The 27,694-nt window shown below is 40.9% G+C and overlaps 1 protein-coding gene across 2 annotated transcripts in view; it reads left to right on the top strand.

The window, feature by feature from the left end:
• RNF144B (ring finger protein 144B) overlaps nucleotides 1-27,694 on the top strand; it is a 54,653-nt gene that overhangs the window by 12,426 nt on the left and 14,533 nt on the right. For both annotated transcript variants that reach the window (XM_071451165.1, XM_071451162.1), the window contains exons 2-4: nucleotides 5,881-6,070; nucleotides 19,019-19,123; nucleotides 27,330-27,390. In XM_071451165.1, coding sequence (XP_071307266.1) covers nucleotides 5,906-6,070; nucleotides 19,019-19,123; nucleotides 27,330-27,390 — 331 coding nt within the window. In that variant the 5' untranslated portion in view covers nucleotides 5,881-5,905. The remainder of the gene's footprint in view (nucleotides 1-5,880; nucleotides 6,071-19,018; nucleotides 19,124-27,329; nucleotides 27,391-27,694) is intronic.

The raw sequence follows: 27,694 nt of genomic DNA, 5'->3' as shown, positions 1-27,694 counted from the left end.
AGCCTTGGTTACAGGAAACAACAGAATCCTGAGTGAACAATGTCAAACGAGGTTTTTGCATAGCACTGAAGTAATTTCATATTAGGTGGATTACTTGAAAAATCTCTAGGGCGTGAGAGAGAATTACTTGCAGTGCTTGCAAATGTGTCTTCAAGAGAGTTTAGTAAATACCTGGTACACTAAATAGGAGTGTAGCACACATGCTGTGAGTTTGTTTGATGGTAAATTATTTCTTTTTTCTAATTTTTTTTTTTTTTTTTGTAAAAGGGAGAATTGCTGTGCTACATGTTAGACCCACATGTATCCTTATACCTTTTTTCAATCTCACCATGTTTATGCAAGTCCACATGCCTGGATGCTGGTTTATGGGTGTACTGGGGCAGAGGGGCCTCTCAGGTCTCACCCTGCCCACAGAATGGACGTGCCAGCCCACAGGGGCAAACACATTAAGGACCCTTTTTGTTCTATTAATGTTTCCTGGAGCAATGTGTCTCATACCTGTGCATTTCTTGGCTTCCTATACTTGCAGCTTGACTAACTTCAGCAGAATTTTTTGTAAGCAAAGGACTTGAAGTAGCTTCTCCAAGAGCTCTGGTTTTTTTGCAATTGGATACAGCATGTGAAAAATGAAAGCATAACTTGTGGTGCTAAACATACTCCATTCATTCTCTTCCAGCTTCAGTGCAGGAGGCTTTAATGAATTCTGTGTGATGTTTCTAAGTGGTGAAAGTCACATTCAGACACTTTTTTTTTAGCTAAATACAGTGACTTGGTTGCAGGCATATCGACAATGTCCAGCTCAGGAGACTGCCTGGCTTGTTTTCTCTATTGCATATACAGAGTAACTTCTGTTCTTGGGTAGTAGTCATGGTTTGAGGCAGCTGGGCAGGCTCAGGTGAGCCTTTGTGTGACTGTTACAAGGATGTTACCTTAAAATTCCGGCTTATAGGAAATGTTTGAGCAGTAGGTTACATCAATTTTTGATACTTCTATGGAGCTGGGGTGGCTTGGCTTTGGACACTCCCAGACACTCACCCAGCTGCTCTCTCACTCCCATCACAGGGAGTTAGTAGTTTCCACTTTGGGATGCTAATGCCAGGATTTGCAATGGGTACCTCTCTAGAAGCAGGTATTACAGATATTTGCTGTTAGGAAGTAATTTTCAAGGTTAGACATCAGACACTCTAATGTCAGGAGGCCCTGAAGTCAGACAAGTTCTGCATTCCTTCCTCCAGTGCTTTTCTTCTGGTTTTCGTACTTCACTCAAAAGCTCCATGCTTTCGTGTCAGTGTTTCTGCTTGTCCTTACCCTTCTCAGCCCTTTCTGCTTTGAGCACACTCTAATGTTTGCTGTCCTATGGGCAGTGTTGAGATGTTCCAGTGCTACAAGAAAGTACAAAGCTTTGTCACCTCCCAGAGACAAAGGGAAAGTGTCCGCAGGCAGATGAGTGAAATGGAAACGTTCACAGGTCTGAGCTCTTGGCGAGCTGTGGTCCTGGTGACTGTGCAGTTTGCACCCCACAGGGCTGACCCTCCCTAGCTCGCTCACATTTATTCAGACTTTCTGGTCCTGCCTTGTCCTGTGCCATCAGCAACGTCAGGGTCACAGCCAGGGAAGTATGAGTGTTCTTATGAGCTGAGCAGCATACAATTTGAGGAAAGATGTCCAATTTCCTGGAAATCCTGTGCAATGTGAAAGGGGTATGATCTGCGTGTGTGTACGTGGCTGATAGAAGTAGATCCAAAAAAATGGATCTTCGAGTTCCTGAGTGTTGACGCATGCCAGGGCCAGTTTGACCCTTCCTTGCCATGATTCACGCTGGTGCAGGATTCAGACCAGTATATTTCTCTGGATTAGAATGCCCTCAAGAAGTCTTTGTCCGTATTCCACGACGTCTCATGGAGCCTGTGCTGCTGTTCAGTGGAGGTTTTTTTGCAGAGTTGAGGTGCTGCACTACAGTTTCAGTGACACATTTCTTGCTTTGTTTGGGATGCTTTCCTAAACAGGTCATTTGTGTTTGTAAGCATGAAAGAGAAGATTTTAATGTTTAACTATATCTTGTATTTATATGAGTGTCCATTGTTTTTCAGAAACTTTCAATTTACTTTAATTTCTGACCACTTTTGTTCATATAACTAAATACAGAATGAAGTTTTACTTTTTGTTCTTAACTCATTTTTCAGTGACTCCCTTTTCTCGTGCACAACACATACACCCAAGATGCTTAATTTTCAATCTAACCTATTGGCACCTCACTTGTAATTACAATAGGAATTTTAATCCTCTGTAAAGAGGACTGATGGATGTGTAATTAGTAATCACAGTCCGTTGGGCAATTGTAGCAAAGTGAAAGCCATAAAAATTCAGAGCAGCTGAGGTGGAACTTCATGGCTTCGCTGCTGAACCTGGAAGAGTCAGTTCTGCTGGGCTCATAAAGTTGAGGAGATAGTTGGAGATCTTGAGAGAGGACAATGCATTTTGAAGTGTTGGAGAAGAACAGGAGGAGTAGAGGCTGGGAACTGGAGGAAGATACTGTTATCACCATCTGATCTGATGATGATGAGAATGAACTTCCCCTGCAGACCTGATCTCAGAGCCCAGCTGCTGGTGAATGGGGCTACCCTTCTTTGTAACCCTGAGCTCTTCCCCTTACAAGTGTCCCTTGGCAGCAGTAGCAGAAGTCCCAGTTCTCATGGGCAGATGGAAGGACCAGTGTGGGCTGGGTTGCTCTGGGAAAAGGAGCAGGGCTGGCAGGCCATGGGTGTGCTGTCCCTTTGACAGACAGGTGTTCAGCACTAACAGGATGGCTTTTCCTGTGCCAGCCTGACCCAGAGAGCTGCTTGTTTGCAAGCTGGCCTCTCAGGGACCAGGGACCTCTCAGGGAGGAGTGCTCTTCCTGATAGCCATGGTGTTTCCTTCAAGAGCTGAGCATGCAGGACATGGAGCTGTCTCTGTGTTCTCTGATCCTGTTCTCTTTATTTGATGAACTCTGCTGGAGTTAATGAGGCTGCAGTGAGCTGAGCCAGCCTGGGCTGGCTGGGGGTGGATCCTCTGATGTGCCAGGCTTGCTTGGTGTTGTCTGCTGGAGTTTTCCACAGGGTGCTCTGCCTTTTTTATGGAGAACCTCAGCTGTGCTCTGGCATCTTGGTGTGAGGGAAGGGTGAATAAAGGAGTAAAACTGAATTTAACCTACGGTCTTCAGGGACAAGGGTTATCATCAATGACAATAGGATATCATAATGAGTCCCTACAGCCATCACACTGTGGCATTAGGCTGCTACTAGCACAGAGCAGTGTGTCAGGAGCCTGCTCCTCACTGTCACACTAAATGCTGGATCTAGGCCATCTAAAATTAGCCTCTAGCCCTAAAACTCAATCACACACCTGAATCTTCCTACAGCTGCCTTAATGCTGCCTGCATGCAGGGTCATAACCCTTTTAGTTATAAGAAAAACAGTGACTTTTGAAACGGTTGTATCCATTTTATATCCATTCCCACATCTTGAAATATTCCTTCCTGTTCTTTTGTGCATCTGTCCTTTTACCTTTGCTGCCTTTTACTGTGTAGAAATCTCAGATCACTGCAGAGTGAGGGTGAGTAGCTCACCTGTACAGATGCAGCTGCTGTTGAAAAGCAACCTGAGTAAATGTGTTACAGTTCTCCTAAATACTGAGATAATGTCTAGCACGTGGGTTTAAATAACAGGTAGTTCTTGATCTGCCATAGCATTTTCAGTGACTCAGTGTTCCCCCCCCACCCTTCTGCAGTAATTACAGAAGATTGTTGCAGTTCCTGACTCAGAGGGAGACTTCCTTCTAAGCCTTCTGGCCATGCTGGAGCTCAAGCTCTGGAGCTGTACAGAGCTAATTGTGAGGGGCATCAGGGTGGCAGGCCTCAGGACTGCAACAAGAATTGTGTGGGAGTACTGTATGTTATGAACTAGTGATAGCAAGCCATAAAAAGAGAGTTTGCTTTGGATTTGTGGTCAGGAGTTTGGTTGCCAGAATCTTGGCCATGATGCTCATATCTCTTGAAACTGTGTGCTTGCAAGAAAGACATTCCAAGGTACAAATCTGATGGCTTCTCTGACAGGATAGTCTAGGAAACTACCACATGTAAAAATTAAAAAGGGCTAAGTATCCTCTGACCCAGATTTATTGTGGATAAAGTGTCTTCCTGCAGATTGTGGGAGCACAGGGCGTGAGGCTTTGGGGACAGGCCTGGGGATGGGCTCAGCTGTGAGTAAGGTTATGAGATGGGAGCCACAGGGAAGGGTTCCACAAACTCCACGAGCCCCATCATTCTCCCCCTAGGGAGGAATTCAGCAGGCACTGCACATCAGTACATCACAAATGCATTGATGGTCTGCAGCTGCGTTGGACACTCCAGCAGCCACTGAATGGCAGCAGAGACGTGCTGCCAAATGTGACCTGACAGCCCTGCCCAGAGGGTGCTCAGGGCTGCAAGGGAGGCCAGCAGAAGAGGACCAAAGGGCTCAAGTCTCTGGTTTCCCTCATGAGATGTCAGATCTGACAGGCACATCAATAGGTTTTGATTGGTTTCATGTTCATGCAGCTTTCATTTGTGATGCAGCTCTTCAGATTTAGTAGAGCTGCACTCTTGGTGCTGCTGCAAGCAGCTGTGCACAGCTGGCCATCAGGTCTCTGCTTGTAAAATATGTGTGACGGTTGTCTTGCCATCAGCAAAGTGTATTCAGAAGGAGGTCTGTGGAAGCTGGGCCAAGTTTCTTAGAGATGTGGATAGATTTTTCTGTGCCTTAAATACTGTAGTGAACCTCACTGTCTGTGCTGAGGTGAGTAAAATCTGCAAATAGGCTTTGCATTGTTCCAGCTTAAGCACGAAGATATTCTCTTTAATTGCTTTTTCAGTGTTATGTGTAAGAATGAGGGTCTTGAGATTTTTTACGATTATGGTGCAGTGTTTTCAAATGTTTAGGCCAGAAAGCATTACATGCAGACATGGCATTTCCATCTGCTGCTCATCAAAGAAGAGAAATTTCATTCCCAAGCACTGCTGTGATGTTAGTGAAAACATGGCTTTGGTGAGCATCTCTCTGTCAAAGTACTAGTGCACTTGGTTCACAAACATCAGTTAAATGCCTCAGAGGTCTATGAAATAAATAGAAGAGCTGGATGCCAGGAAGTGAGATGCACAAAAGCTACTTTTTAGCATCATTAAGGCAATGCAAAAAAGAGGATTGTACATAAAATGCTCTTACTCATTTGGTTTTAAGCTCCAGCCCTGTGTGAAGTAGCACATGCAAGCTGAAGCCCTTTCCTGGGTTTAGATGCTTCCACCATCCCTCTTGCAATAAATAGACTGCCTGCTCACTATCTCAGTGACAGAGAAGGTGGAGTTCCCACCACCAGCATTGCAGACTAAATGTTTGAAGCGCTTGCCTAGAAAGTGGGAGTCTGTTCTTGTCTTGCACTGCCTAGGGGAGTTTCCAAGCCACCAACTGGAATAGAAGGTGGGAGTGGAGACACTCACTGGAACTGTGTGGGTGCAATGAAGAGTGAAGGATCCCATTTGGGTGGGAGTATGAGTCTGAAACTCATTTGAAAAGGCCCCATCTGTGTGAGTTTTGTTTTGTGTTTGTTTGGCTTTTTCTTTATTTTGATGTTAAGCAGCTTGACTGAGGTGCTTTGTGCCAGCAAGGTGAATGTTCTCAGAGAACTCAGCCAGTTCAGGTCTATTAAGGAGGTGTGATCTCTTTGTAAATCTTGAATGGTTCCAAGATGTTGAGTAGTTCATTTGGGTGTGCAGGTACTTCTATGGATCTGAGATGTAAATTTTCAAAGCAATGGAAGTGACTGCACGGCTTGGACAAAGTTTCAGCTGCCAATTTCTCTTTTCAGGCTGAGTTGCACCATTAATGACTGAATGGGCTCTGCTGAGAAGGCTTGTCCTGACACCATGACAGCTGATGAGTCAGAAGCTGGAGAGTTAGCTCTGGAGCCTCTCCTCACGTGCAAGCTATGTCTCTGTGAATATTCCCGGGATAAGATGACCACTCTTCAGGAATGCAGCTGCGTCTTTTGTACAGCGGTAAGATCTGTCAGTGCCTTTACATTACAGAAGCAGGGTAATGGAAGATGGACAGAACTGTGAGATAGGATTGCTTGTCTTGTACAAGCATATGTTACACCCATGCTGACACAGGATGCTTTTCTAAAGAGCATTTGGTGTTAGACTATCTTGCCTTATTTAAAAGATTGCTCTTGTCATTTTACTTTTGATAATTTGTAACTAATAAATGTTCCCATAGCAAGCACTAGTAAAAAGTATAAATAAAAGGAAGTAAGATGCAGTTTAAGAGTGTTGAACATACACAGTTTGCATGCAATCTCTGTATTTACTTTTTTCTGAAGCAAAACCTTGAAATATCATAGGATAGCTGTGAGCTTTTGTTTCCCTAGTATCCTTTTCTGAGTTCTCAGGGACCTTTAAAGTCTTCTATGTAACTTTTAAGGGCAATCAGAAAACCTAAACAAAAATGGCCTTTTGAACCTTTGTGCTGCAGAGATGTTGCTCAGGTCATGCATTGCCTATAGTAGTCAGTAAGGACTTTTTGGCCTGCAAATTCAGATCAAATAAAGCTGGTGGAAGTGATAGAGGGAGAAGTTGAATGAGCTGATAAAAGCCCTACAGATAGTAGTACTCTTCTGGTCTCTTTGTCAGCATGGGAAAAATGGACCTTGTTTCTCTGGTGGTAGTGACTTTGATGTACCTCACTAATGGTAACTAAAGTACCTGACCTGAAAACAGGTCAGAAGTCACTAGAGGATGTTGGTGTCTGCTTTTTGTTGTTTGTTTTTTTCATTTGTTTGCTTGTTTTGGTCTTTTTGTGCAGGGGGGTGGGGTGGGTGTTGGTTTGGTTTTATTTTAAACTCTAGAATAAATGTACTTGATTTTATTTTTAAAAAAATTGTGGATAAACATCAAGCAAGTATGTTTAAGTTTTACCCTTGCTTGTTCGAATTAATGAAGAAATTGGATATTTGTGAAGCCAGCTAGGGTGAGAATATCTTCACTTATGCTAAATTCAGGGTAGCTTAAACAGGATGAGAATCTAGCTGTGTATTTCAAGAAACTAAGATAAGATTGATTAATATGCATTTCAACCTGAACTTCTTGAAGTTTGTTTTCCATAATGACTTGCACGAAACATTTCTGTATTTTAGTTTGTAACAAAAGTTTGAAGAATGCGTAACCTAAAGGTAATGTGAAGATAGTGCTTTAAAAACAAAAAAAACCCCAGAAAATTGGAGAAGTTGATACTTTTACAGTGGTCCCACTCCTATGCCAAGAGTTCAGTGTCACTGATTTAATATTGTTAATGGTACATGAACCTCAGTGTTAGCTGGGTAGAGTAACCCTTAGGGAAGCCTGGGCTGCTGAGGACTGTGCCAGCCAGAGCTGGACTCTGCACTCCAACAGGACACACTGGCCAAAGGGAGAGGTCAGGAATGGCTGGGGGTGTTGTTGTGCCTGCATGCCCCCTGTCAGTGCCACAGCTGCCATCACATCCATACACTCCTTCCCTGGCCAGCACCAGGAAGAGTGAATGCTGTGAGCTTGGTGCTCCAGTGCTGTGACAGTGTCAAGGAAGGTGCAGTCACAGTTACTTGGCATCTGTGCAAACTTTGCTGACTTTGAACCAAGAGCCAGCCATGGGTGAGCCTGAATGCAGCTGGGAGAAGCCTTTAGACATGCTCTATTTGTTTCAATGGGCATAATATGTCTCAGTTGTGTTTATGCTCCCAAGTCCAGCATTTGTCTGACTGTTGCCTGTGTCCCAACGTCCTCCCAACGGATGTGTCTGGGCTGATGCATGCCCAGACATGTAGATCTTGCATCCTGTAACAAGGAGGGCTCTGGAAACTCTTAACCTGGCTACATGGCTCTCTGTCTTAAAGCCAGAGCAGTTTCTGGGAGGCTATATGAGTTGCATTTTTGGGCAGCCTCCAAAAAACAGTGTCAGGAGCAGCTTGACTTGGGAGTGCTGAGACTTGCATGGGGGATTGCTTGGGGCACAGCCTGCAGCAGCTCTACTGGTGTGCCATGCCCTAAATTTCCTCTCACCCATGCCAGGACATCTAGATACCTTCACACTACACTTAAGAAAGATTTTGGGGTAAGAATATCCTCTGTGAGCTCTGGGATTGAGCACAAATCAGTTTTGCAGTTTTTCAGCTAGCAATGCTCTCAGCTTGTATAGCTTATTCTTCTGTCACTAAGGGTAATTTTATATATCCAGGAGTAGTATTAAACTTGAAATAGAAAAGGGCTTGACATGGAAATAATAGGTTCTGCTCCAATAAGCTGAAACCATTGTTTTTGTTAATTTTTTGTTCTGTTACATGTGAAGTCTTCTGGTTTTTTTTGGTTTTTTTTTTTTTCCCTTCCTAACTGTAATGGTGATGCTGCAACAATGATTATTTTTCATAGTATTTGTGGCTGTGGAAATATTTGGAAATTGTTACTATTTAGATATCTGTGGGGGTGAGGTTATGTTTCCTTTCCATTTGTAGACTGTAAAACCAAGGCATTCAGACAACTTAGAATTGTGTACAGCTATTTTTTTTCATCTTAGAAACACTTGCATTAAACAAAATACCCCATAAAAGCTGTGTTCTAGCCAAAGTAAGTAAACTGTGCTTTAGCATGTGTATGTTTGCATTTTGGTGGAATGTTTCTAGTAGGGCAGGAGTTTTTCAAATAACTGTAAACATTTTTAGTCTCTCTCTTCTCAGCAGAAAAAGCAGATGGCTTGCAGAACATACTTGCCATCTTACTTGGTAGCTCAGTCAGGTCTGAAGAGGCATGAGCCTTGTATTTTTCAACATGTGTTGCACTTGGCATAAGATTCCACTGCAGTGTGAGATAAAGCACGCATTTACACATCCCAAGAATTTGGAAATGGCTGTAGTGTACCTAATGACTTGGTTTCATTGTGTTCGGATTTAGATTAATTTTTAATGAAAGACTGATCTCTGAAGAGGGTTGGGAAGAGATTATCTGTGAAATTTTTAGAGGACTGAACTTTACATTATTCAGTTCATTTCCTGTATCTATAAAATCTTTGCAGAGTGCCATGCTGTGGTGCACACTTTTGCATATGGATATTGAGCAATATCTGTATTGATCAAGCTCCACGATTTTATGGTCCCTTTGTCACCTTTACTTATCCCTTTCCCAAAAGGGGAGGGGGGTCTCATCGTTCCTGATACTGCTCATCTTGTTCCTTGTCTTCCCACTCATCCTTGTATACTTGGTGGGGATGTCCTTCTTATCAGCATGCCCTTACATTTACCTTTTGTTATAATTTTCTCTTCCTTGGATGTATAGCTGCTCAGGTTTTTGCCCCCATGGTGGTGATGGTGTTCACATATGTATGTGAAATAATTATACACTGTGTCTGTCCACACCATTACAGTGTTAAAAAATACAGTATTTTACAGCACTTTAGTGCATCTGGGTCCAAAGCAAACTAATATTAATTACTTCTTGATTGATCCACTAACAGAATAATACTTTGAATATTATACTTCTAATAAAAGTCCCTAAATGTTTGCTCTTTTCCTTCTTTGCCCAGACAGCTCTCGCAGCGCCTCACTCAGGTAAGACTCAGGAGTGCTCTGGTGAGGCAGTGCCAGGAATGGACCGGCCACCCTCCCCACTTTGCCTTTGCACAGAGCACTGGGTCTTGCCTGGGCTTTGGTGCTCATTAGACAGTCTGGAAAGTGTGCATCTAGGAGACTCCTGCCTTTTCAAAACATGGCTGAAACTGGGAAAGCAGCAGGGAGAGTCAGTGAGTGGTGTGATGTGCACCTTGCATCCCCTGAGCTACAATTGCCCTGGTGTCTGGCACAGTGCACTCTACCCTTTGGAAGTGCTAGAGGGGAGTGCAGGACTGGCAGTAACACTGGAAATACCAAGGGCCCTAGGAAAGACTCCTTGTGAGTCTGTAGCCTGTAAGCAGTTGTGGAGGTGAGGTTTTAGCAGGTGGGGTAAGATTGCTCTGCTGGCAGTGGTGACAGGAGGAACCAGTGCACTGCTGTTGCAGAAACGTGGTCTTAGGGGTCAGTAAAAATTACCAGTGTTGGCTTTACCCTGCACCACACCAATTCTTTCTGGTTTTGTCTTTCATCTTTTCTTTGCCTCCTCTTAAGCATTTCAGGGCCCCAATGAGAGCCAGGTGAGCAATAAATGGGATTGCTGCTATTTATGTCAAGCAGCAGCTTATGTCCCTTTGTCTTGTGTGTTATTTACTGACACAGGGTTTGAGATGTTGGAGACAATGTGTAACAAACTGAAAACAGAAAATGCTTTCAAGTATGTTATTCTGTGTTGTTGGCACAGGTTTATGCAGAACTAGCATGATTCACCCTTTCTTTTTCCCAAGCAAATTCTTTGTTGAGTCTTGTACTTGTGAGAAGAGTGTGAGGCAACTGGGTTACAAAATGTGTAAAACAAATACCATGATGATCTACCTGTTTGTTATTTTGGTGCACACCATGCAGTCCAAATGAGATTAAACTTCAATACAACCTTAGGAGAAGCAGGAGTCAGCATGCTAGCCCAGGTAGCTTCTGTGCTTGCTTGTGCTTCTACAAGTGGGCAGTGTTCCAAAGGTAATTGAAGAACAAGATTTTCTGCTGCAGTGGTGTATGACAGCAAGGCTAGGGCAAGGCATGGGCTCAGAAGGCTCCTTTGCTGCCATGGATGGTGTCGTGCCATGGACAGTCACCTGCCTGGGCCCTGGGGAGGCTTCAGCCTCAGAAAGAGGCTGCTGATGGCTGGTTTTACTAGAGAAGAAGAAACTGTTAGGGAAATAGGAGTTTCTCTGTTGGTACTTTGTCAACAGCAGACTCTAAAGCTCCTCTGTTTTCCTTAATATTTTCAAGAACAGCTGTGCATTGTCCTGCCTCCTTTGGGTGGCTGAACAGAGACATTTGGCCCTTAGTGCTGTGTCGTTTCAGATTGTTTGTGGAGGGGGGCACTGGGAAACTGGAAAAACTAATATGAGGGGTCTTTGCAAAAAACATGAGCAGAAGAGTCAGAGAGCAGAGGAGATCAAGCAGATCAAGGACAAGGAAAATGCAAAAAAGAATTGGATACCTGCTCAGTGAAACAACTGTGTATCAATAACCCACTGAAATAATACTTAGTGAAACTTATGAGTAAGGGAATATTTGGATTTGCCATCATCTAGCCAACACTGGGTTTTAGTATCACTTCTGTTTGTTTGTCCTCATTTTCAATAATGGGTTTGTTGTCTTTTTTCTCCCCATCCTATGAGACACCTTCTCACAACTGCACCAGAACACTCACTACCTTCTCCTCTTCCTAAATATACCTTGTGCTGCAATGCCCCACTTACTTTATATGAAGCTCATCTCAGGTTGTTTTCCATTTGGAAGTGTTGACATTTGGGATTCTTTTTTTCCCTGCTTGACATTTGAAATGTTTCAGAATAAATTTTTTTCAAGTTTTAAAAAAGAGAATTCCTACACTGGTAATATTGGCACTGAACACAGAGCACTTCTGTAGTAATTTTGATGGTTTAAGAACTTCTTGCATTTATTTCTGTGCAGAGTACCACCAAAGGCAGAGTTGGGTTATCAAAAGAGTATAGATGTACCCATTGACTTTTGAGGGATACTACAATTCAGGAAGAGGGACTGCATGTTTCTGAAGTCAGTAGAGGTGGCAGCCTCTGGATGGTAGCCAAGGGAGGATGGGAGGAAGAGGGAACTAATGTTTTAATGACAGCATTGCATCGATGCAGTTGGTGTTATCTCCATTTAACCAATGAAGAAATCTATATGAAGTAAGTTGTCAGTGCCTTGAAGTACCACAGAGACTTCTGAGCCAGACTGTGACATAAGCCTCATGCTCGTGTCTGTTTTGTAGCTGTTGTAAGGCCAGGTTTGGCCTGACACGGATTTTTGGCAAGAGAAATTATATTTGCAGCTGGTTCAATTTTGTGAAGTATGAGTTTCTCTGGTCCTTTTCTATTTGGTGGTACCACTTTGTGGCAGCAATTACCAGGAACCTTTCCTGCTTTTTATGAAAGGCTGCTAGGATGTCTTGGGCCCCATGGTTTCATACTGTGTTTCTGAGCCGAATTCAGCATCACTGGTAGATATTTTGAGACAAAGCTGGTGACAGTATATTTCTCAGGTACATTTGAAGGATCCCATAAAAAATAGGCTTGTGGACCAAGAGGATGCAATTATGTTCTGGTCCACTGTCTTGTTTGCTTGGTGTTTTCATTTGGTCATGACAAAATTAAATTCTCGTTAGTGATGTTATTCCTTCCCTCCTTCTGAGCCATGAACTGACTATATTATGTTCTTTGAAGCTACAGGGGCATTTTTTCACTTCCTTTCAAGCATCTTTATTGATAAGGCTCTTATGTGGCCTGATCTTCTTTACATTTGATCTTCTATCTGTTCATTTATCACTGTATCTGGACCTTAGCAGCTAAAATAGAGATTGGGCAATATTTCATTGGAATTTTGCTTCTTGCTTTAAACTGTGCCTATCATGAGTTTATCTTAGCAAATGAAGAGATTTCTATTTTTGTCTAAAAACTTTAATTGGAAGAACCTCACTTTTTATTCCAAGTGAAGTGCAAATGGCTCCAAGCTAATTGCCAATAGACTTGTTTCATCTAGTTTTGAGACCTTCTGAGAGATACTTGAGGAGTTTGAGTACTACACATTGAAAGTGACTGATCCATTTTGGTGATGGAACATGTGGAAGTGCAGATGTCACAGCAATGATGAACATATTATTAAACATTATATAGATCTGCCATAAACACTATGAGTACTGTCTAGGAGAGTACATTTATCTTAGTACATGTTTGATTAGATGCTGGGTAGATCAAGGTGGTATAAATTTAGAGTTCTGACGTGAACTGTCTCACCAAAATTCGTAATAGTAGATTGTGTACGCACTAAAGAACAGGTAACGTTTCTAAAGTATAAGAAATAAATGAATGTTATGTCTCACTGAATAAAAAGTACATAACCATGACCCAGAACTAAAATAAAAACTGAATGCCTATCTGTTCATCTGTTTTGAATCATGAGGCACTCTGGAATGTCAACTGAAAAGTGAAGTATTTTCTCCATGTACAGTATTTCTGCCCCCTGCCCTCAAACCTGGAGTTTGTAAAAAAGCCTAAGCTAAACAAAGCCAGAACCCCAAACAAACAGAGTTTTGAGAAGATCTTTGGAAGACAGATTTAACATTGTAAATAATTCCTGTGGATTTTAAGAGGGAGACCTGAGTTTTTCTTCTTTTTTTTTGGAATGGAAATTGTCTTCAAGTTACATGTTAGGAGGAAAGACCTTGTTTTGGCAACATGCCTTTAATCATTTTGTGCATTTTCACATTTAATGTAGATCATCGCCTCGTACTGTCTGGGAAATACTGTAGATCTGTTCTTTACCTTTCCATAATTGAATTAAAGACAAATACCCTTACTTACCAGCTGCTGCACAGGGGCTGGCAGCAGTATTGGTGGCATTTGACAGGAAAATAAGCCAGTGTTTTCTGTTTCTTTTTTGTTTCTAGCCCTCCCTCCTTGTTTCTTAATAAAGATACCTGTTCAGTTTTTCATATTACATAAGGGGTTTCTTTTATGCTTCTGTATCCAAACTAATGAGGCTGTATTTTGGGATCTGAACAACTGCAGGCAGGTCGGAGAGGAGCAAGGTAATGAAACATGTCCAGGTACTTGAAAAGCAGTATGTAGGAATGATTGAGATCCATCTTTTGTCTTTGATACATAAATTTTCTGAAAGTGGATTTGAATAGAAACTTCAGATTTCACAGTGAAAGGGATATAGTGCCTTTGTCACATCATTACCTAGCAACCTAATGCTAAAGTTACACTTTGAACTCATTTTTATGTTAAAATGCAGAACTGTTATGATCCCTTTGCAGAGTAAATACATAACCAAGCAGACATCTTTTTCTTGATAAGTACATTAAAAATAGCCTCTGTACAACATAATTTTGGGGAAAAAAAAAGTTGAAGTTAGAGCAGCATGCAGAAGTGTTGAAATAAAAAATCCATTAATAGCCTGAACAGAATTTTCATTCTTAGGCTCAAAGCTGACCATAGAAAGCACTTCTGTTTATTGTTGAAGAAGGAATCTTTTACATTACTAGTTTGTGTATTCCTTGATTAGGCTTTTCAGTGCATTATTAAAGATGACTCCATTGCATTTTGATGTACTCTTTCAACAGACCCTTAGCTCCAGGAGGGGAATATTTACTTGGGGAATTTGTAAGAATTTGCCTAAATAATAATATTTCCTACAAGTTTTGCAAGGTACAAAAAAAACTAAACCAAAAAAAAAAAAAACAACCCACCAAAAAAAACTCATGAGTAGCATTTTGTGACATAGGTAACTGGATATTGATGTTATTTTATTAAATAGAGGAAAGCGATGGCCTGAAAGACAAAACCAGCATAAGAGGAAAAAATCTTGCCCCAAAATGCTTAGACAGCAAATTATTGAAAAAAAAGTTATTACACATTATGAATCTCAGGCAGAGAAAAAAATACTTGTAGTCCTCTTTTGACTGAAGTTGTCAGTAGTCCTGTGTGAGCAAAACATGCTTCACAAAGCTAGATCAGCAACAAAACATTCTGTTAGGTGTACTGAGTTTTACTAATGGAATTATATTATCACATTTGAATTTATCTCTCTTGCTTGAATGCCTCAGGATTTTATTGTTTCCCAGAGCACAGATATGTACATGATACAGTTGCTCAGTGGGGCAAAATCTGAATTAACTGATTAGAGCGCACTTGCAGGTATAAACTACTTGTGTTTGTGTCTGCTTTTTATTTGAGGGGTGAACATAACGGAGTCAAACCTCCAGTGTGTGTTCTGTGGTCAGCAGGATTCTAACCTGTTCAGCAGGACCTTGGTCAATTTTTAGTTTGTTGTCTCAACCATCCTTCCTTGGCTATGCGACACATTCATGGAAACTTTGCTGGCTCTGGCCACGGAAAGTAAGAGGATGGCATTAATGTCACCAAAAGGCACAGATACTGTGTTGAGGCCACCCCAGCCACTGACAGCTCTCTGTGTTCAAAAGTCACCATACTGCAGGAAATTGGTGGGAGAGTGTAGCCCAGGATGTTGAGATCTCATGATTTCTAGGATGTCAAGATTAAGACCCCTTCAGGAAATTCTTTGTATCACAGAAGGCAGAGCATCTTGATTCTCCCTTCATTTTGAAGAGCAATTAAGTAGCATATGTAGTGTATGCAGTTTTTCTGAGACACTGCTGATTTTTGTAGACAAAATGCCCAAAAAATCTTGCCATTTTATGTCTGTAATAATGTATTCTCCAAAGTGTGGGAGGACACACTGCTGAGAAGGTCAGTTGTGATTCATTATACAGACATGAAAGCATCTTTTCATCATGTTTTTGGCTTGTATCTTTTCAGATACTCTTAGTTGCCACTTCTCAAGTAAGCAGCTGAATTAGTAGCTGAGCTGTAAATAATGGTAAAACCCCTCTGAAAAGAGTTTCTCTGCAAGATGAAGGCATATTTTAGAGTTTTAGTGATTTTCCAATGTTTCTTCTTTGGTGATAAGAGGGAACAAGAAATTCACATCTTCATTTATGTGCATACTTTGGTAAAAAGCCTAATCCTTCAGTGATAAATATTAAATGCTTCCTTCAAGTTTCCTGGCAACTTTAAGCCCTTCTTGTATTGCACCCAAAGCACCTTCTCCACGCACAGAAAGTCAAGACCAAAGATTTCATATCTATAAAAATGATTTAACAGAGAGATTTTCTGGGAAATACTTGAAGATCCATGGCACTGCACAGCCCAATTACATAATCTCTCCAAGCTGAAAACATAGCAACCTCTACAGAACCACAGAAGGCTGGGTGGCCACTTATGTTCACCTACAACCAAGCAGTGAGTTAGAAGAGAAGAAGAATCCAGATCATTAGCAATCCTCAGAAACCTCTGTTCTCCTGGCTTGGTACCCATAATGACTTAGGTACTGCATATGGAAAATGATTGCAAAATCTATACTGTGGATCGAAGCTCCTTAAGAGCTTCGTGCCCATCCTTGTACAAAAGCGTAATCGTCAGTGCTCTGAGCTCCTGTCCTGAGAGTCTAAATTAAGAACAAGCCTCTGGGCTGCTGCTGGGCTTGCAGTAACTTCTCAGGCTTTGTCCTCCCTTTGTAACCACCTGACCTGAGCTGCCCCCAGAATACAAATCCACTGTACCATGCTGTCAAAACAAATTACTAAATATCAGGCAGCACCACAGAGGAGACAGGAGCCAGGATCTTCGCAAAAGTAAAAGGTTGCTCTCTCATGCTTGCTGAGGAATTAAGGCAACCTAAATGCTTTGGTGGGAAGGAAACATTTGCCCTTCACCAAATGCTGCCCTGAGACTTGATCCAGAAAGTAATCAGGTCTCCCATGAGGAGATGAAGTGAGATGTAAGGAGGTTCTGCCCACGAATTTAAGAAGTACACTTAACACACTGCAGCCTGTGCAGGCCTTGGGGAAGGGACTCTGAGGGCAGAATTTTCTGTTTACATCATTTGTGGAGGAGGCTGTGAACAGGTACAAACCAAGGAGAAAATCTGTGTAGGGAGTGAGTACTTGCTGCCCCATTTCTCCTGTGATACGTGCTGAAACATGTGGGCAATGCTCAGTGCTTAATGAATATGGAGCTGCAGGACAAGGTCACCCACAGCCTCCATCTGCATCAGTAACAGCACTGGGAGCCACCCTGGGCTCTGGGAATGCTTTTTTTGGCTTTCCCTATGTCACCTGCTGCCACTGCCCAGCCCATGGTGGCAGATGTGGGCACAGCCCTGGCAGCTCCAGTGTCACCAGGAGCCCACTCCCAGGCAGTACTGTGGTTCCATACCTGCTTCTGTTTGCTGCTCACTGCTCGGTGATGGAGCTGCTGTGCCAGGGGGTGCTTTGATCCCATGGGTAAACTGACTTTGTAAAAGTGCTGTGCCTGGATGCCTTTGGGAGCAGTGGGCGAGAAGATGGGACAGGGCATGGAGACTGCTGTCGGAATAATAAAGGAATAACTCCTGATTAAATCTGGGCTGATGATCCCTAGGGAGCTAATACTGCCTTCAGTAACTGACATGATTTCTTTTTTGCTTTTCACCTGTGAGTATCTCCCTCACCTCCCACACACTACTTGCACCATCAATTCCTTACAACCTGCTCTGCTGCTTTCTTATAGAGGTGCATGCTGGATCTGAATACATTAGTTCTTAATGAGATACACATTTAAAGCTTACCAGTTAGGTTATATCCCAATGTTCTTCTAAGAGAATACACTTCAAATATTTACAAATCAAAAGTAAGTTAATTTAAAATGCCAGTAAGTTAAGATTATTCTACTTGCTTGAGCTAGTATCTCTATAGCTCATCAGAATTCAACAAAATGTGGATTTGGAGATTTCAGTAGAGAGACAGACAGAATAATAAGGAAATCTCATTTCCATTTGTAAGGGTCCTAATTATCCTGATGGTTTAGAGGGAATCAGTTTTCCAATAAAAAATACAAATGAGGAAATTTCTTTCATCAGAGTGCAATATGCAAGGCCTTCTCAGAATAGTCCAGACTAACACAGACTTGAGTGTTACATGCCTATAAATAATAAAACAATGTTTTTTGAAGAGTCTAAGGCTGCCATACTCGGAAGGGCTGTGATTTCCCTATCACTCACCTATTAGCTTTTGAACTCAGTGCCTCTTCCAAAAGTTGGCAGAGAGACAGAGGTCTCAAAACCCTATTTCACTTCGACATATTTCTTGAAAATCGATGGGGCAATAATGAAGAAATCAGCAGTACTGGGGAGGAGGTTTGTAATGTGGGCATGAAATATAAAACTGTAGGGAAAAAAACTACATTAGTTCTACTTTTCATAACATGTTTATTTTCATTTACAGTAAACATTACAAGCTGATACCAAAATCTGTCTGAAGTCCATGCTTTGTTATTCTGTTAATGGTCACTTGCAATTTATTGTATGCTTTGCCATTATTTTGAAGAGACTTTGTTGTTTTGTTTTCTGTAGATGTGACCTTACTTACCCAGGCAATTTGGAAGAACAGTTCAAGCACTGTTCTTTGGTCCATTGCATGAGTTTTGTGCCATGATTTTACTGAAGACTCTGTAATACATGTTAGGAAGACAAGTTGAATATATTTGAAACTGGCATACCAAATAAAGTGTGAGGAGAGTAGAGGGCTCTTTGAGCTTGGAGGGGAAGCATACTGTTTTTGTAATGGAACAATTTGGATACATTCATAAAGTGGCTTCCATGCTGGAAATAGACTTTGGAGCCTATAGAGTAGAGGCTGATGATAAATTGTAATAAATTATGGATATTATTTGAACTATGGGGGGGGGGCAGGGTTGAGGGGGAGGAAAAACTGATAGCTGCACATCTTCTAGGGCACATTATAACCTCCCAAGCAGGTGCTAAACCCCTTTCTTCTTTTGTGCAGCTGAGAACAGTGTCTTTCTTGTAAATGAGTTCTCCTACAATGGTGACTGCTGGATGAGAGTCTGAATTAAGAACACAGGAGGAAAAACAAAGGCACAAAGCCTGTTTAATTAGGATAAAAGATACTCACCCCTGCCAAATTCTCCAATCCCAGTTTAGCAGAGCATAGGAGTTGTTAGGGCTGAAAGGTCTGACTTGCTGACTTAGGTAAATGCAATGCTTGGCAGATGAAGTTATGCATAATTAATTGTTATTTGTTGCATTCTTTCCAATGTAATGACTTGTAGCATTCACACTTACAGTAATTGATGTTTGCTGTGTGCTGGAGCTTCAGGACAGCCAATTAAGGTGGTGAAGGTGGGAACTGCACAGCATCTCTGACATCTGGTTGTTACCAACATGTGGGCTATAACTTTTTTTTTTTTTTTTCTTTGCTTGTTTCTAGTGTCTAAAACAGTACATGGAGCTGGCAATTCAAGAAGGTTGTGGTTCCCCTATCACATGTCCAGACATGGTATGCTTGAACCATGGGACCCTACAAGAAGCAGAGGTATCTATACTTCTCATACTTCTTTCTCTCTCTCTTTTTTTTTTTTTTTAACATATATCCCCCAAATTTCTTTATCTGCATCATAAGAAATGTAATCATACAAATTTTCCTCCCTTTAATTACTTTTAATGAGCTTTTGGCAAGAGGCCTGACTGACAAGAGGTGATAGAAACAAACAGATGTTTTCCAAGGGTTTTGCTCCTTTTTCCCTCCCTCTACGCCTTGGGGGAGAAGTTCTCTTTGCATCTGGACAGCCTCTGAATTATCCATGCAGGTGACTTAACCAGAATACCCTGTATCCCAGAATTGCTGAGCCTCCATTAGACTGTCATTTCAGTCAGATTTGATTTGACTGCAAACACTGAAATTCTTGCATCTTTCTTAAGAGCAAGAACTCGGATTGATGGTATGCAAGGCCAGAATTTCCTTGTGTATGTTGATCTTGGGTTGCAACAACCAATTTGCAGTCCAATCTAATCATGCAGGGCTGTATAATTATATTGAGAGAAAGGTACCTGCACAACACCAGGTAGAAGTAGGCCTTAAGAGATATGGAAGGTATCTCTTGGGATACACCCAAGGATGCTTGCTTGCCTGCTCTGTGAGGCAGGAATGTCTCTGCTGAGCCTGTGAATACAAGTAGGACAAAAAAACCCCAAAAAAATAACCCCAAAAAAAAAAAAAAACCCAAAAAAACAAAAAAACCAAAAAACCAAAAAAAAACCAAACAAAAAAAAAAAACCAAAAAAAACCCAAACAGAAAACCAAAACCAAACAAAAAAACCAACCAAACAAACAAAAAACCCCACCAAAACCCAAAAAAAACCAACAACATGCAAAAAAAAACCCAGGAAAAATAAGATGGCTAAGGGATTTTGATTAGTTTTGTACATTCTCTCAGTATTTGAGTATTTGAGTAATAAAATCAAGGAGAATTAGATCTCCATCCTTGAACTGAAGAAGAGAAGTTTGTCTTCTGGATTATCTTGAGCTCTGTGCACACAGATGCTGTAACTATGGCAGAAGTATATAATCCTATTCAAATGCCATCAGTGACAGTGTGATTCCCAATACCAAAAATTACTTTTTCTGCAGAAAAAATTCTGGATCTGCTCTCCAGCATACATTTGAAATGTTGTGCTTAGTTGAATCAGGTCACAGGACTTTCAGCTATCTTAGTTATGGTGGAGCCTTTTTTTTGGCTGAATCCAGCTATTGTGAAAAGCAACCACCTGTTTCCCTTTCTCCTCTTTCTGCAAAGATACAGAGAGGGTGTAGCAATGTCCTTCCACCCACTGCATCTGATTGGAGGCATCTAGCCTTTATTGAAAATGTATTTTTAAAGAAAAATTACCAAATGACAGGAAGAGTTCTGCTCTGTTCAACCAGGGTTATAATGCTATAGGAATTAGGAAATATATATTTCCCCTTAGTAAAGGAGACTCCAGGGGCATTTAATAATGGACCACTGGCCTAATCCTTGGGTGTTTTTTGGGCTGATAGCAGAATGACTAAACAGCCCGAATGTGCATTAGTGTCCCATGGATGACTGAATGTTCTGAAACTCCCTTTTGGCAATGTGCTGGAAACACAAGCCTTCTGCTTGAATAGCAAACAAATCCCCAACCTGGTTAAAATTACTGCTTATGTATTTTACCAAATACCTATTTCTTTAAGGAAAAAAAAAACACCCAGAAAAACAGTATTGACATAAAGAATAAACTGACTGCATTCACAATCTAAAAGAACAGTATGTAAACTACAGATTTATGTATGAACACTCTCTATTACTTTTTTTCCTCTCTATAAATAAAGGCTGATCTTTGTGAAAATGTGGCCTTTTAAAGCTATTTCTTAAAAAAGCAGAACCTTATCAGATGATACAGAATGTGCTTAACTAGGGCTATTGTTTGTCATGGAAGTACTATTTAGAGTTACAGTTCATTCCTTACACTCTCAAACACCCGGTGTAAAAGTAGGCGGCTTCTCACCTCTGGGTGGGGGTCTGGATTTTTTTTCTCTGGCTTCTGGCAGGACAAGGTTCCTCACCAGGACCATGGTGTGAGGAACGACACGTTGCCTGTACTGTGGGGAGAAACAAAACTAAAAGGTCCTTTTTTTTTTCTCCTCTGAGATAGCATCAGTGTTTTGTAAAGGTATATTTTTCATGTCATGTTCATTTCAGACTATGCTGTGACTGCTGTTCATCAGGTACTGTTACAATTTGAAGAAAAAATAACAGTTCAAACTGTCTTTGTCATAGATGAGTTGCTAAATTGGGTCCTTTGAGCTAAATGCATCTCACTATGTTAGCTAAAGCAGTTGTTTTGTTTGCTTTTTTAAATGCCTTTTGCCATAGCCTGCAAAAGGGAGATAAAGGTGAATTTGGGCATAATTTGAAGTGAAGGAAAGCCTCTTCATTGGCTTCAGTGCATTTTGGATTGAGCTTTCTTCAATAAGGAAACTGAACAATTAATAACAAAGCTTATAAGCATATATAACACAGTATAGCTATGAACACAGTATAGCTTTGAAAATTCACCTTCTTCTCCCTCTCAAGGTCCTTATTCAAGCTGTGTAACATTCCTTCAGTGCTTTCCAGTGACCAGTTTGTCTTCATTTAGACAAATCAGAATTAAGTCCTGTTTATTTTCTCAGTAAAATTCTGAAGAGTTTGTCTAGTTTGGTGCTAAATTACTAGAGCCTTTTCAAAGCTCTTGCCTTGCTTCTGATTTGTGTTCTTCTTCAGTTGCTTTTGGGGGATGGAGGGAGGGAAAAACTCTGGTTAACAATTTAAACACAGAATAGAATTTCTTCTTGTATGTCTCATGAAGAAATGAGCAAGTATGAATAGTAGGAATGTGTTTCTCTAAAACAGTTGAATATTTAATCAGTGCTTGGGGAATAAACTGCTTATTCATAGAGTATAGGAGATGTTGGGAATTAAGACTTTACTTTCTGAGGTCCCTCTGGACCTCAGAAAAAAATGTTCCAGGTTTTTTGATCTTAAAATGCATAAAGTGAAAAGTCACTTGAACTAGAAAATTATACTTTTCAGTACTTTGAAAATATGTTTTCTGAAACCCCTCTGGCTTGGGTTTCTTTTTCCTTGAACAAAATCTAGTTGAAACTGGTTTATTTCCCAGTAGTTTTTTTGTTTTGACAAATAGTGCATTTGAACAGAAGGAACTGTTCCACTGAAGTGCTTGAAATCAAGTGCAATCCTAGGTCACATCTTGACCTGTTACATCTAGATAGCAGCTTGTAGTATAGCTGTCTTGTAGCAGAAATAAATGAGGGGTGGTGGTGGTAAGGCAATGGTTTTGGCTACAGACTCTCTTTCAAATAGCTGGTTACACAAAACAGGGGAAGTTCAAAAACAGTCTTGTTAAACAAAATGTTTGCCCTTTCAAGCTCCAGTGCCACAATAAACAAAGATTACTTGGATTCCTTCCTGGAAGCAGAAGGTAGAAGGAACATCTTATGTTAATACAGTTCTCTTTAAACATGCAGAATTCTTCTGTCTAGAATATTCCTGTCTCTCTTGGGAACTTGCTCCATTGATTTAATTGGACCAGTTAATATTGCTAATCTAAATAAGGGGTAATTTATCATGGTTTGAAATTATTTTGCTTGGTGTGAATCCAGTCACCAGTGTAAGCTATGAATCAGGGTAAATCTCCACTGCATACAGGGATTTCTACTGTAATACTCACTTGGATAATATCTAGGGCATTGTGCTTTGCTGTTTCTGATTCCTGTATTGTTCTGGGGTTTATAACATCAATACAGTGATCCATGTATACATAATCTGATTTGGATTAAAACTGTGCAGCAGTCAGTAAAGGAGGCACTGATTTGGGTTCTTAAGTTTTTCCAGAATTCCCCCTTTGCATGCAGTGCAGGTTCTGCTCGCTGTCCCTCTGTCTGTGTAAATCTGTGATCCACACCAGTGCCAGCCTGACAGAGGGTTGTCAGCACTCTGTAAAGCGATGCTGAAATAGGACAGTAACCCAGATCTTAGAATTCTTAATTGCCTTATATTCCATACCTAGCCAAACACAAAATCCCACTGGGACTCAGTCTAAAATATCAGTTTTATTTTTAATTTCAAAATTGGTTTATGCTTTGCTGCAGAAGAGATTGAAATGGTAAAATGAGAAGGAATGTTAGAAAATGTTCCAGGCTGACCTATCTTTTTCAGGGTCAAAATAAATATTTCTGTTCTTCTTATTTTCTTGTTTTTAAGTAAAACCTAGGGGAGCAAGTGAGAGAGCCTTAATTTTGTTTTTATTTGTCGCTAAATAAGATAAGAGCTCTTTAATGGAGAACATGAATAATTTAGTATTTCATTATGAGTCTAGTGAGCATGGTAGCTTGACAAAGAAAGTTGTGGGTCTAATTTCTAACAGCATAGAGGCTGAGTTCCCATACCCCTTTCAAAACAAACCAGAGGCTCTGTTGGAACCATTTTACACTGCTTGCAAAAGAAGACAGTGCCTCTGTGAGTGGGACTTTGGCAGAGGTGGGCAATGCCACCCTTTGCAAATTCTTCTGCCAGTGTAGGATCTGCCCGTGCTGCCTGTCTGCTAAAGTGAGAAAGGGAGAAGCTTTTGGCCTGCTGAACTTCCCTTCCTTGGCATTATCAAAGTTTGATTCATATGGGTGTGAAAGGAAGTAAGATCTATTCAATTTGCTTGATTGCCTCCTTGCATGTCCCTTGAAAGTCTGAGAATAGGTGGAGTAGTGATTTTCCCTTTCCACTGTGGTAGCCAGTATTTGAAAACAGGGGAGTTGTTCTTCCTTGGGTCTTGGTTACTGCACTGCCTGGAAAAGTTTGCTGCTGTGTTCACTGAACCAAATTATTGTGAACCATTTCAATTTCCTTTCTTTGCTCTTTTGTCTCATGTAGTAGCAGGGACCCTGGTTGTTGTGACACATTTCATGACATGATCTTTTTGGATGCTTGACAAGGATCCAGCTGGAGCCCTTTGTGGTAGTAAGCCTTCAGAATTTTGCTTTTGTCCATCAATATTTTTACTTCAGGTGAATGCTGTTGTACTTAGCAATAGCTCTTGTGTATTCTTGTGCTGTATAGCAAGAGGATTTTAACTGCAGATATTGCTTATAGGGTATGGGAAATCAGAAAACTTATTTCAACTCCTAACAGCCTGATAAGTCTCAAATCAAGATATTTTCAGGAGAGGAGTGTTCTTGCCTGTATTTTTTTTTTTAATTAAAACCCCCAGTATTAAAAAACAAAAAAGACAAGTTCACCAAACGGTCCTGTAGCATTTCTTCCTACATTGAATAATTTCATAGCATAGAATAAGAAAAGTCTGTTTTCTGGTATACTCATGGTCTTCCTCTTTTGGCTCTTTGCCATCTGCTGGGTTGCTGGTTTGCTGCCTCCCCAGATTTCCATGCCCTGAGCAGCCCAGAGACATGAGTGATTGTGCAGGAGAGGAGGTGTTTGGGATGGACAGACACCCAGGTGGGGCTTGAGAAGTTGTCTGGAAATGGACACTTAGACTGATGCCAAATAGGAGGAGATAAACACCTAATCCCCTTATTGTACTTACTACTGTCCTTCTTGATTAGGTATAAATAAGATTAAAAGTTCCCTGAGGAAAAGATTTGCTGGTTTTTTATAGGGACCTGATATTTATGTTTGTTTGAGTTGTTTTTTCAATTAAGTTTGCACATACAGCTTTCACGTGGCACTTAATTCAGGCAGCAGCAGGATTTTGTGCATTGTTTTCCTCATGCCTGAAGAGACTAAATCTGTGAGAGGCTTTGGCTCAGCACCTCAGGCTGACCTGTGTGGGTGCCATCAGGACCTGGTCTTTCCAAGCCTGTGGGAGTCAGTGGCACAGGTGATGGGCTGCATCCCATCAGCACCCAGAGCACGCAGGGAGGGGGAAGCTGAGCTGTGAAGAGGATATGTAGGAAAAAGAGTGGAGCTGAGTGAAGCCAGTGGGGAAAGCTGGCATGGTAAGCTCAAGTTTTCCCCAGGAGAATGGGAAGCTTTCAGCACTGCCTCTGCTTCCTATTGAAATCTGTGTTAAGATGCATAACTCTGCTCCCACTGTAATGAAAAAGGCTGATTTTTAATACATGGGAAATTCTGGGCTCAATAGAACTGCTCTTGAAAAAACTGTTTGTTAGAAGTAAAAGCAAGTACAGAAGGACCCCAGCCAACTAAACAATTCACTCAAGTGGCTCTTACAGCATTGAGACTCGCTGTTTTAATTTAGTTGTAATGAAGGAATATTTAAAGTAGTTGCCAATGCTCACCCAGCTAGAGAAATGCAGATGACTCTTTTCCTTTTCCAAACTATTTATATGTGAAGCTGCCCTGGGGAGGAGTGGGCAGAACTGAAATGGTGTGTCATTGCTGAAATTGCTAAACTTCACTCTTTTTACCCATTTGATTTTTTTTTTTTAAATGTTTTCCAAGAGTGTTTCAGCTGACTTCTGATGAACAGGTGAAGAGTTTCCCAGAAAAATCTCTGTGTCTTACAGTCATATTACTCTTAAATATTAATTAATTACAGCCATATGAATCTTTAAATTATTAAATCTTGACATAATTTGGATTCATTTTTGTATTCCTCTGGCTTCAGTTAAATAAATGAGCCAAGTATCTGCTAGAAAATACAGTTGTGTACAATCAAGTCCAAACTATTTGAGATATTAATAAAGCAATTTTGTATTTTATAATACATTTTTTTTCCATCTGTGAAAGAAATGTATTCATAGCATGATTCATAGCATGATATTGAATATATATTGGATTTTTGTAATTATATTTCTTCTCATGGGTGCTATACCCTACAACTGAGGAGGACAGCAAGGGCCAGTGTCCACTTCACTGAGGGCAAATTTTGCCCTTTACAATAATCGGAAGGACTGTGGTTGGATACTGGATGTGAGATTTAAAAGCCTGTCACTTTGAAGCTGTCAGTTCTACACTGTCTCACAGTGCTTCAAATGATCAGGTCCCAGGTCTTATATTTGTCTAGGTTTATTTTCAGTAAAAGAGAAAAATATTTCCAGTGCTGGTACAATATTACAAATGGATCAGATAAAGAGAATGGTCCCACATTCTGAATCTGACAAACATGTGACTCCTGAAGTGCCTGTGAAGTTCCTTTTAAGCCCCTCCATACCCTGTATGCAGGTTTGCTTATTAGCTTTAAATAGGACACTTGGTCTTCTTACGTAGAGTGTTAATTGGAGATTAGAGCATTTAGCCTTTTAGGCTGCGAGTTTAATTAGGGTAATGTGTAAAATGTATCAGCAAAGCCTGTTTGTCTATGCCAACTTCATTTGTTAACTTCAGTCAGGTTCCCAATAGGTTGCTCCGTGTCTAAGGCAAATTCCAACAGCAGTGGCATTAGCTGTCTTGGCCCAAACCCCATGAAATGAATAAAAAATGGAAACCAGACTGCCTTTCAGTTCCTGAGAGCTAAGTGGCCCCTGCCATTAACACTGGGAGATGTGAATGAAGAACCATTTATCTGAGCTGTATTCTTGTGCATGAACAGCATGCTGCAGTCTTCAGGGCTGGCAACGTCACCCTTTGTTACACTAAACCAACATGAAATAAAACTGGGAAGCCTGAAGTAAATATGGAATCCACAGAGAAGGTTTGCGTTTGCATGGAAAGAAAGACGTGGGCTGAACTATTGACTTGTGTGGCTGAAATAGGGGAAGTTAAGAACTACTTTTTTAAGTTTTGGAGAAGAAGTCAAGGTATGGAAGACTGTGGTGCTGAAAGCAAGCAGAAACAAAAAGGTGAATTTGGGAGCCAGCTCAGGAAAGCAGGTGTGTAGAACATAGTGCTTATTTGTCACCCTGTTCTTCTAAGTTCTTCTAAACCTTCTGATGTTTACATTTTTGTAATAGAGTTTCTCACATACTTTTCATGTAAATAATGATTGTTTTGCATTCCTTTCTGGAAGAAGAAAAATTTGATGAACTGTTAGATTGACCAGTGTAGCTGGAGAAGTGGCAGTTTCATCCTCCAATCCATAGTCACTTTTGCAAGTCTATAAATATTGGAGTTGGAAAATAAACTATGCTCTTTTTACCTTAGGCGTTTCAGCTTGTGTGTATCATTTATTTCGTGTCCTAGTACAACACTTACTAACCTTTTAAAGCTTGTATTTTTAATACTTCCTTTGTCTATTTCTCATTTCAGATTGCCTGTTTGGTTCCTGTTGACCAGTTTGAGTTATACAAGAGGTTGAAGTTTGAACGAGGTGTGAAGCTTTTTGTCTCTATTACCTTCTCTTTTGTCAGTGGAGGCAGCACTGTTATATATGGCAGAGACAGAGCGTGCGGAGTGAGTTAAGGAAGAGACAGAGAAGATGTCTTTGCTTTGAAATACTTCAGGAGCAGTCACTAGGTCTGGCTGTGCTCCGCAGACAAAGTCGAAATTCTGTTTTGCAGATCAAAAAAGCAGCATCTTAATGAATTACCAGACTTCTACTCAAGCCTGTGGGCAACAATCTCAGACTGTGTGCCTGGGCTCCATTGTTCTTCTGATGGCATGTTCATCTTGGG

The sequence above is a fragment of the Agelaius tricolor genome, unplaced genomic scaffold (assembly GCF_023055355.1).
Source record: "Agelaius tricolor isolate 1412-34295 unplaced genomic scaffold, bAgeTri1.0.p SCAF_2, whole genome shotgun sequence".
Lineage (NCBI taxonomy): Eukaryota > Metazoa > Chordata > Aves > Passeriformes > Icteridae > Agelaius > Agelaius tricolor.
Note: the sequence above shows the minus strand (reverse complement) of the source record. Positions and strands in the feature narration are given on the sequence as shown.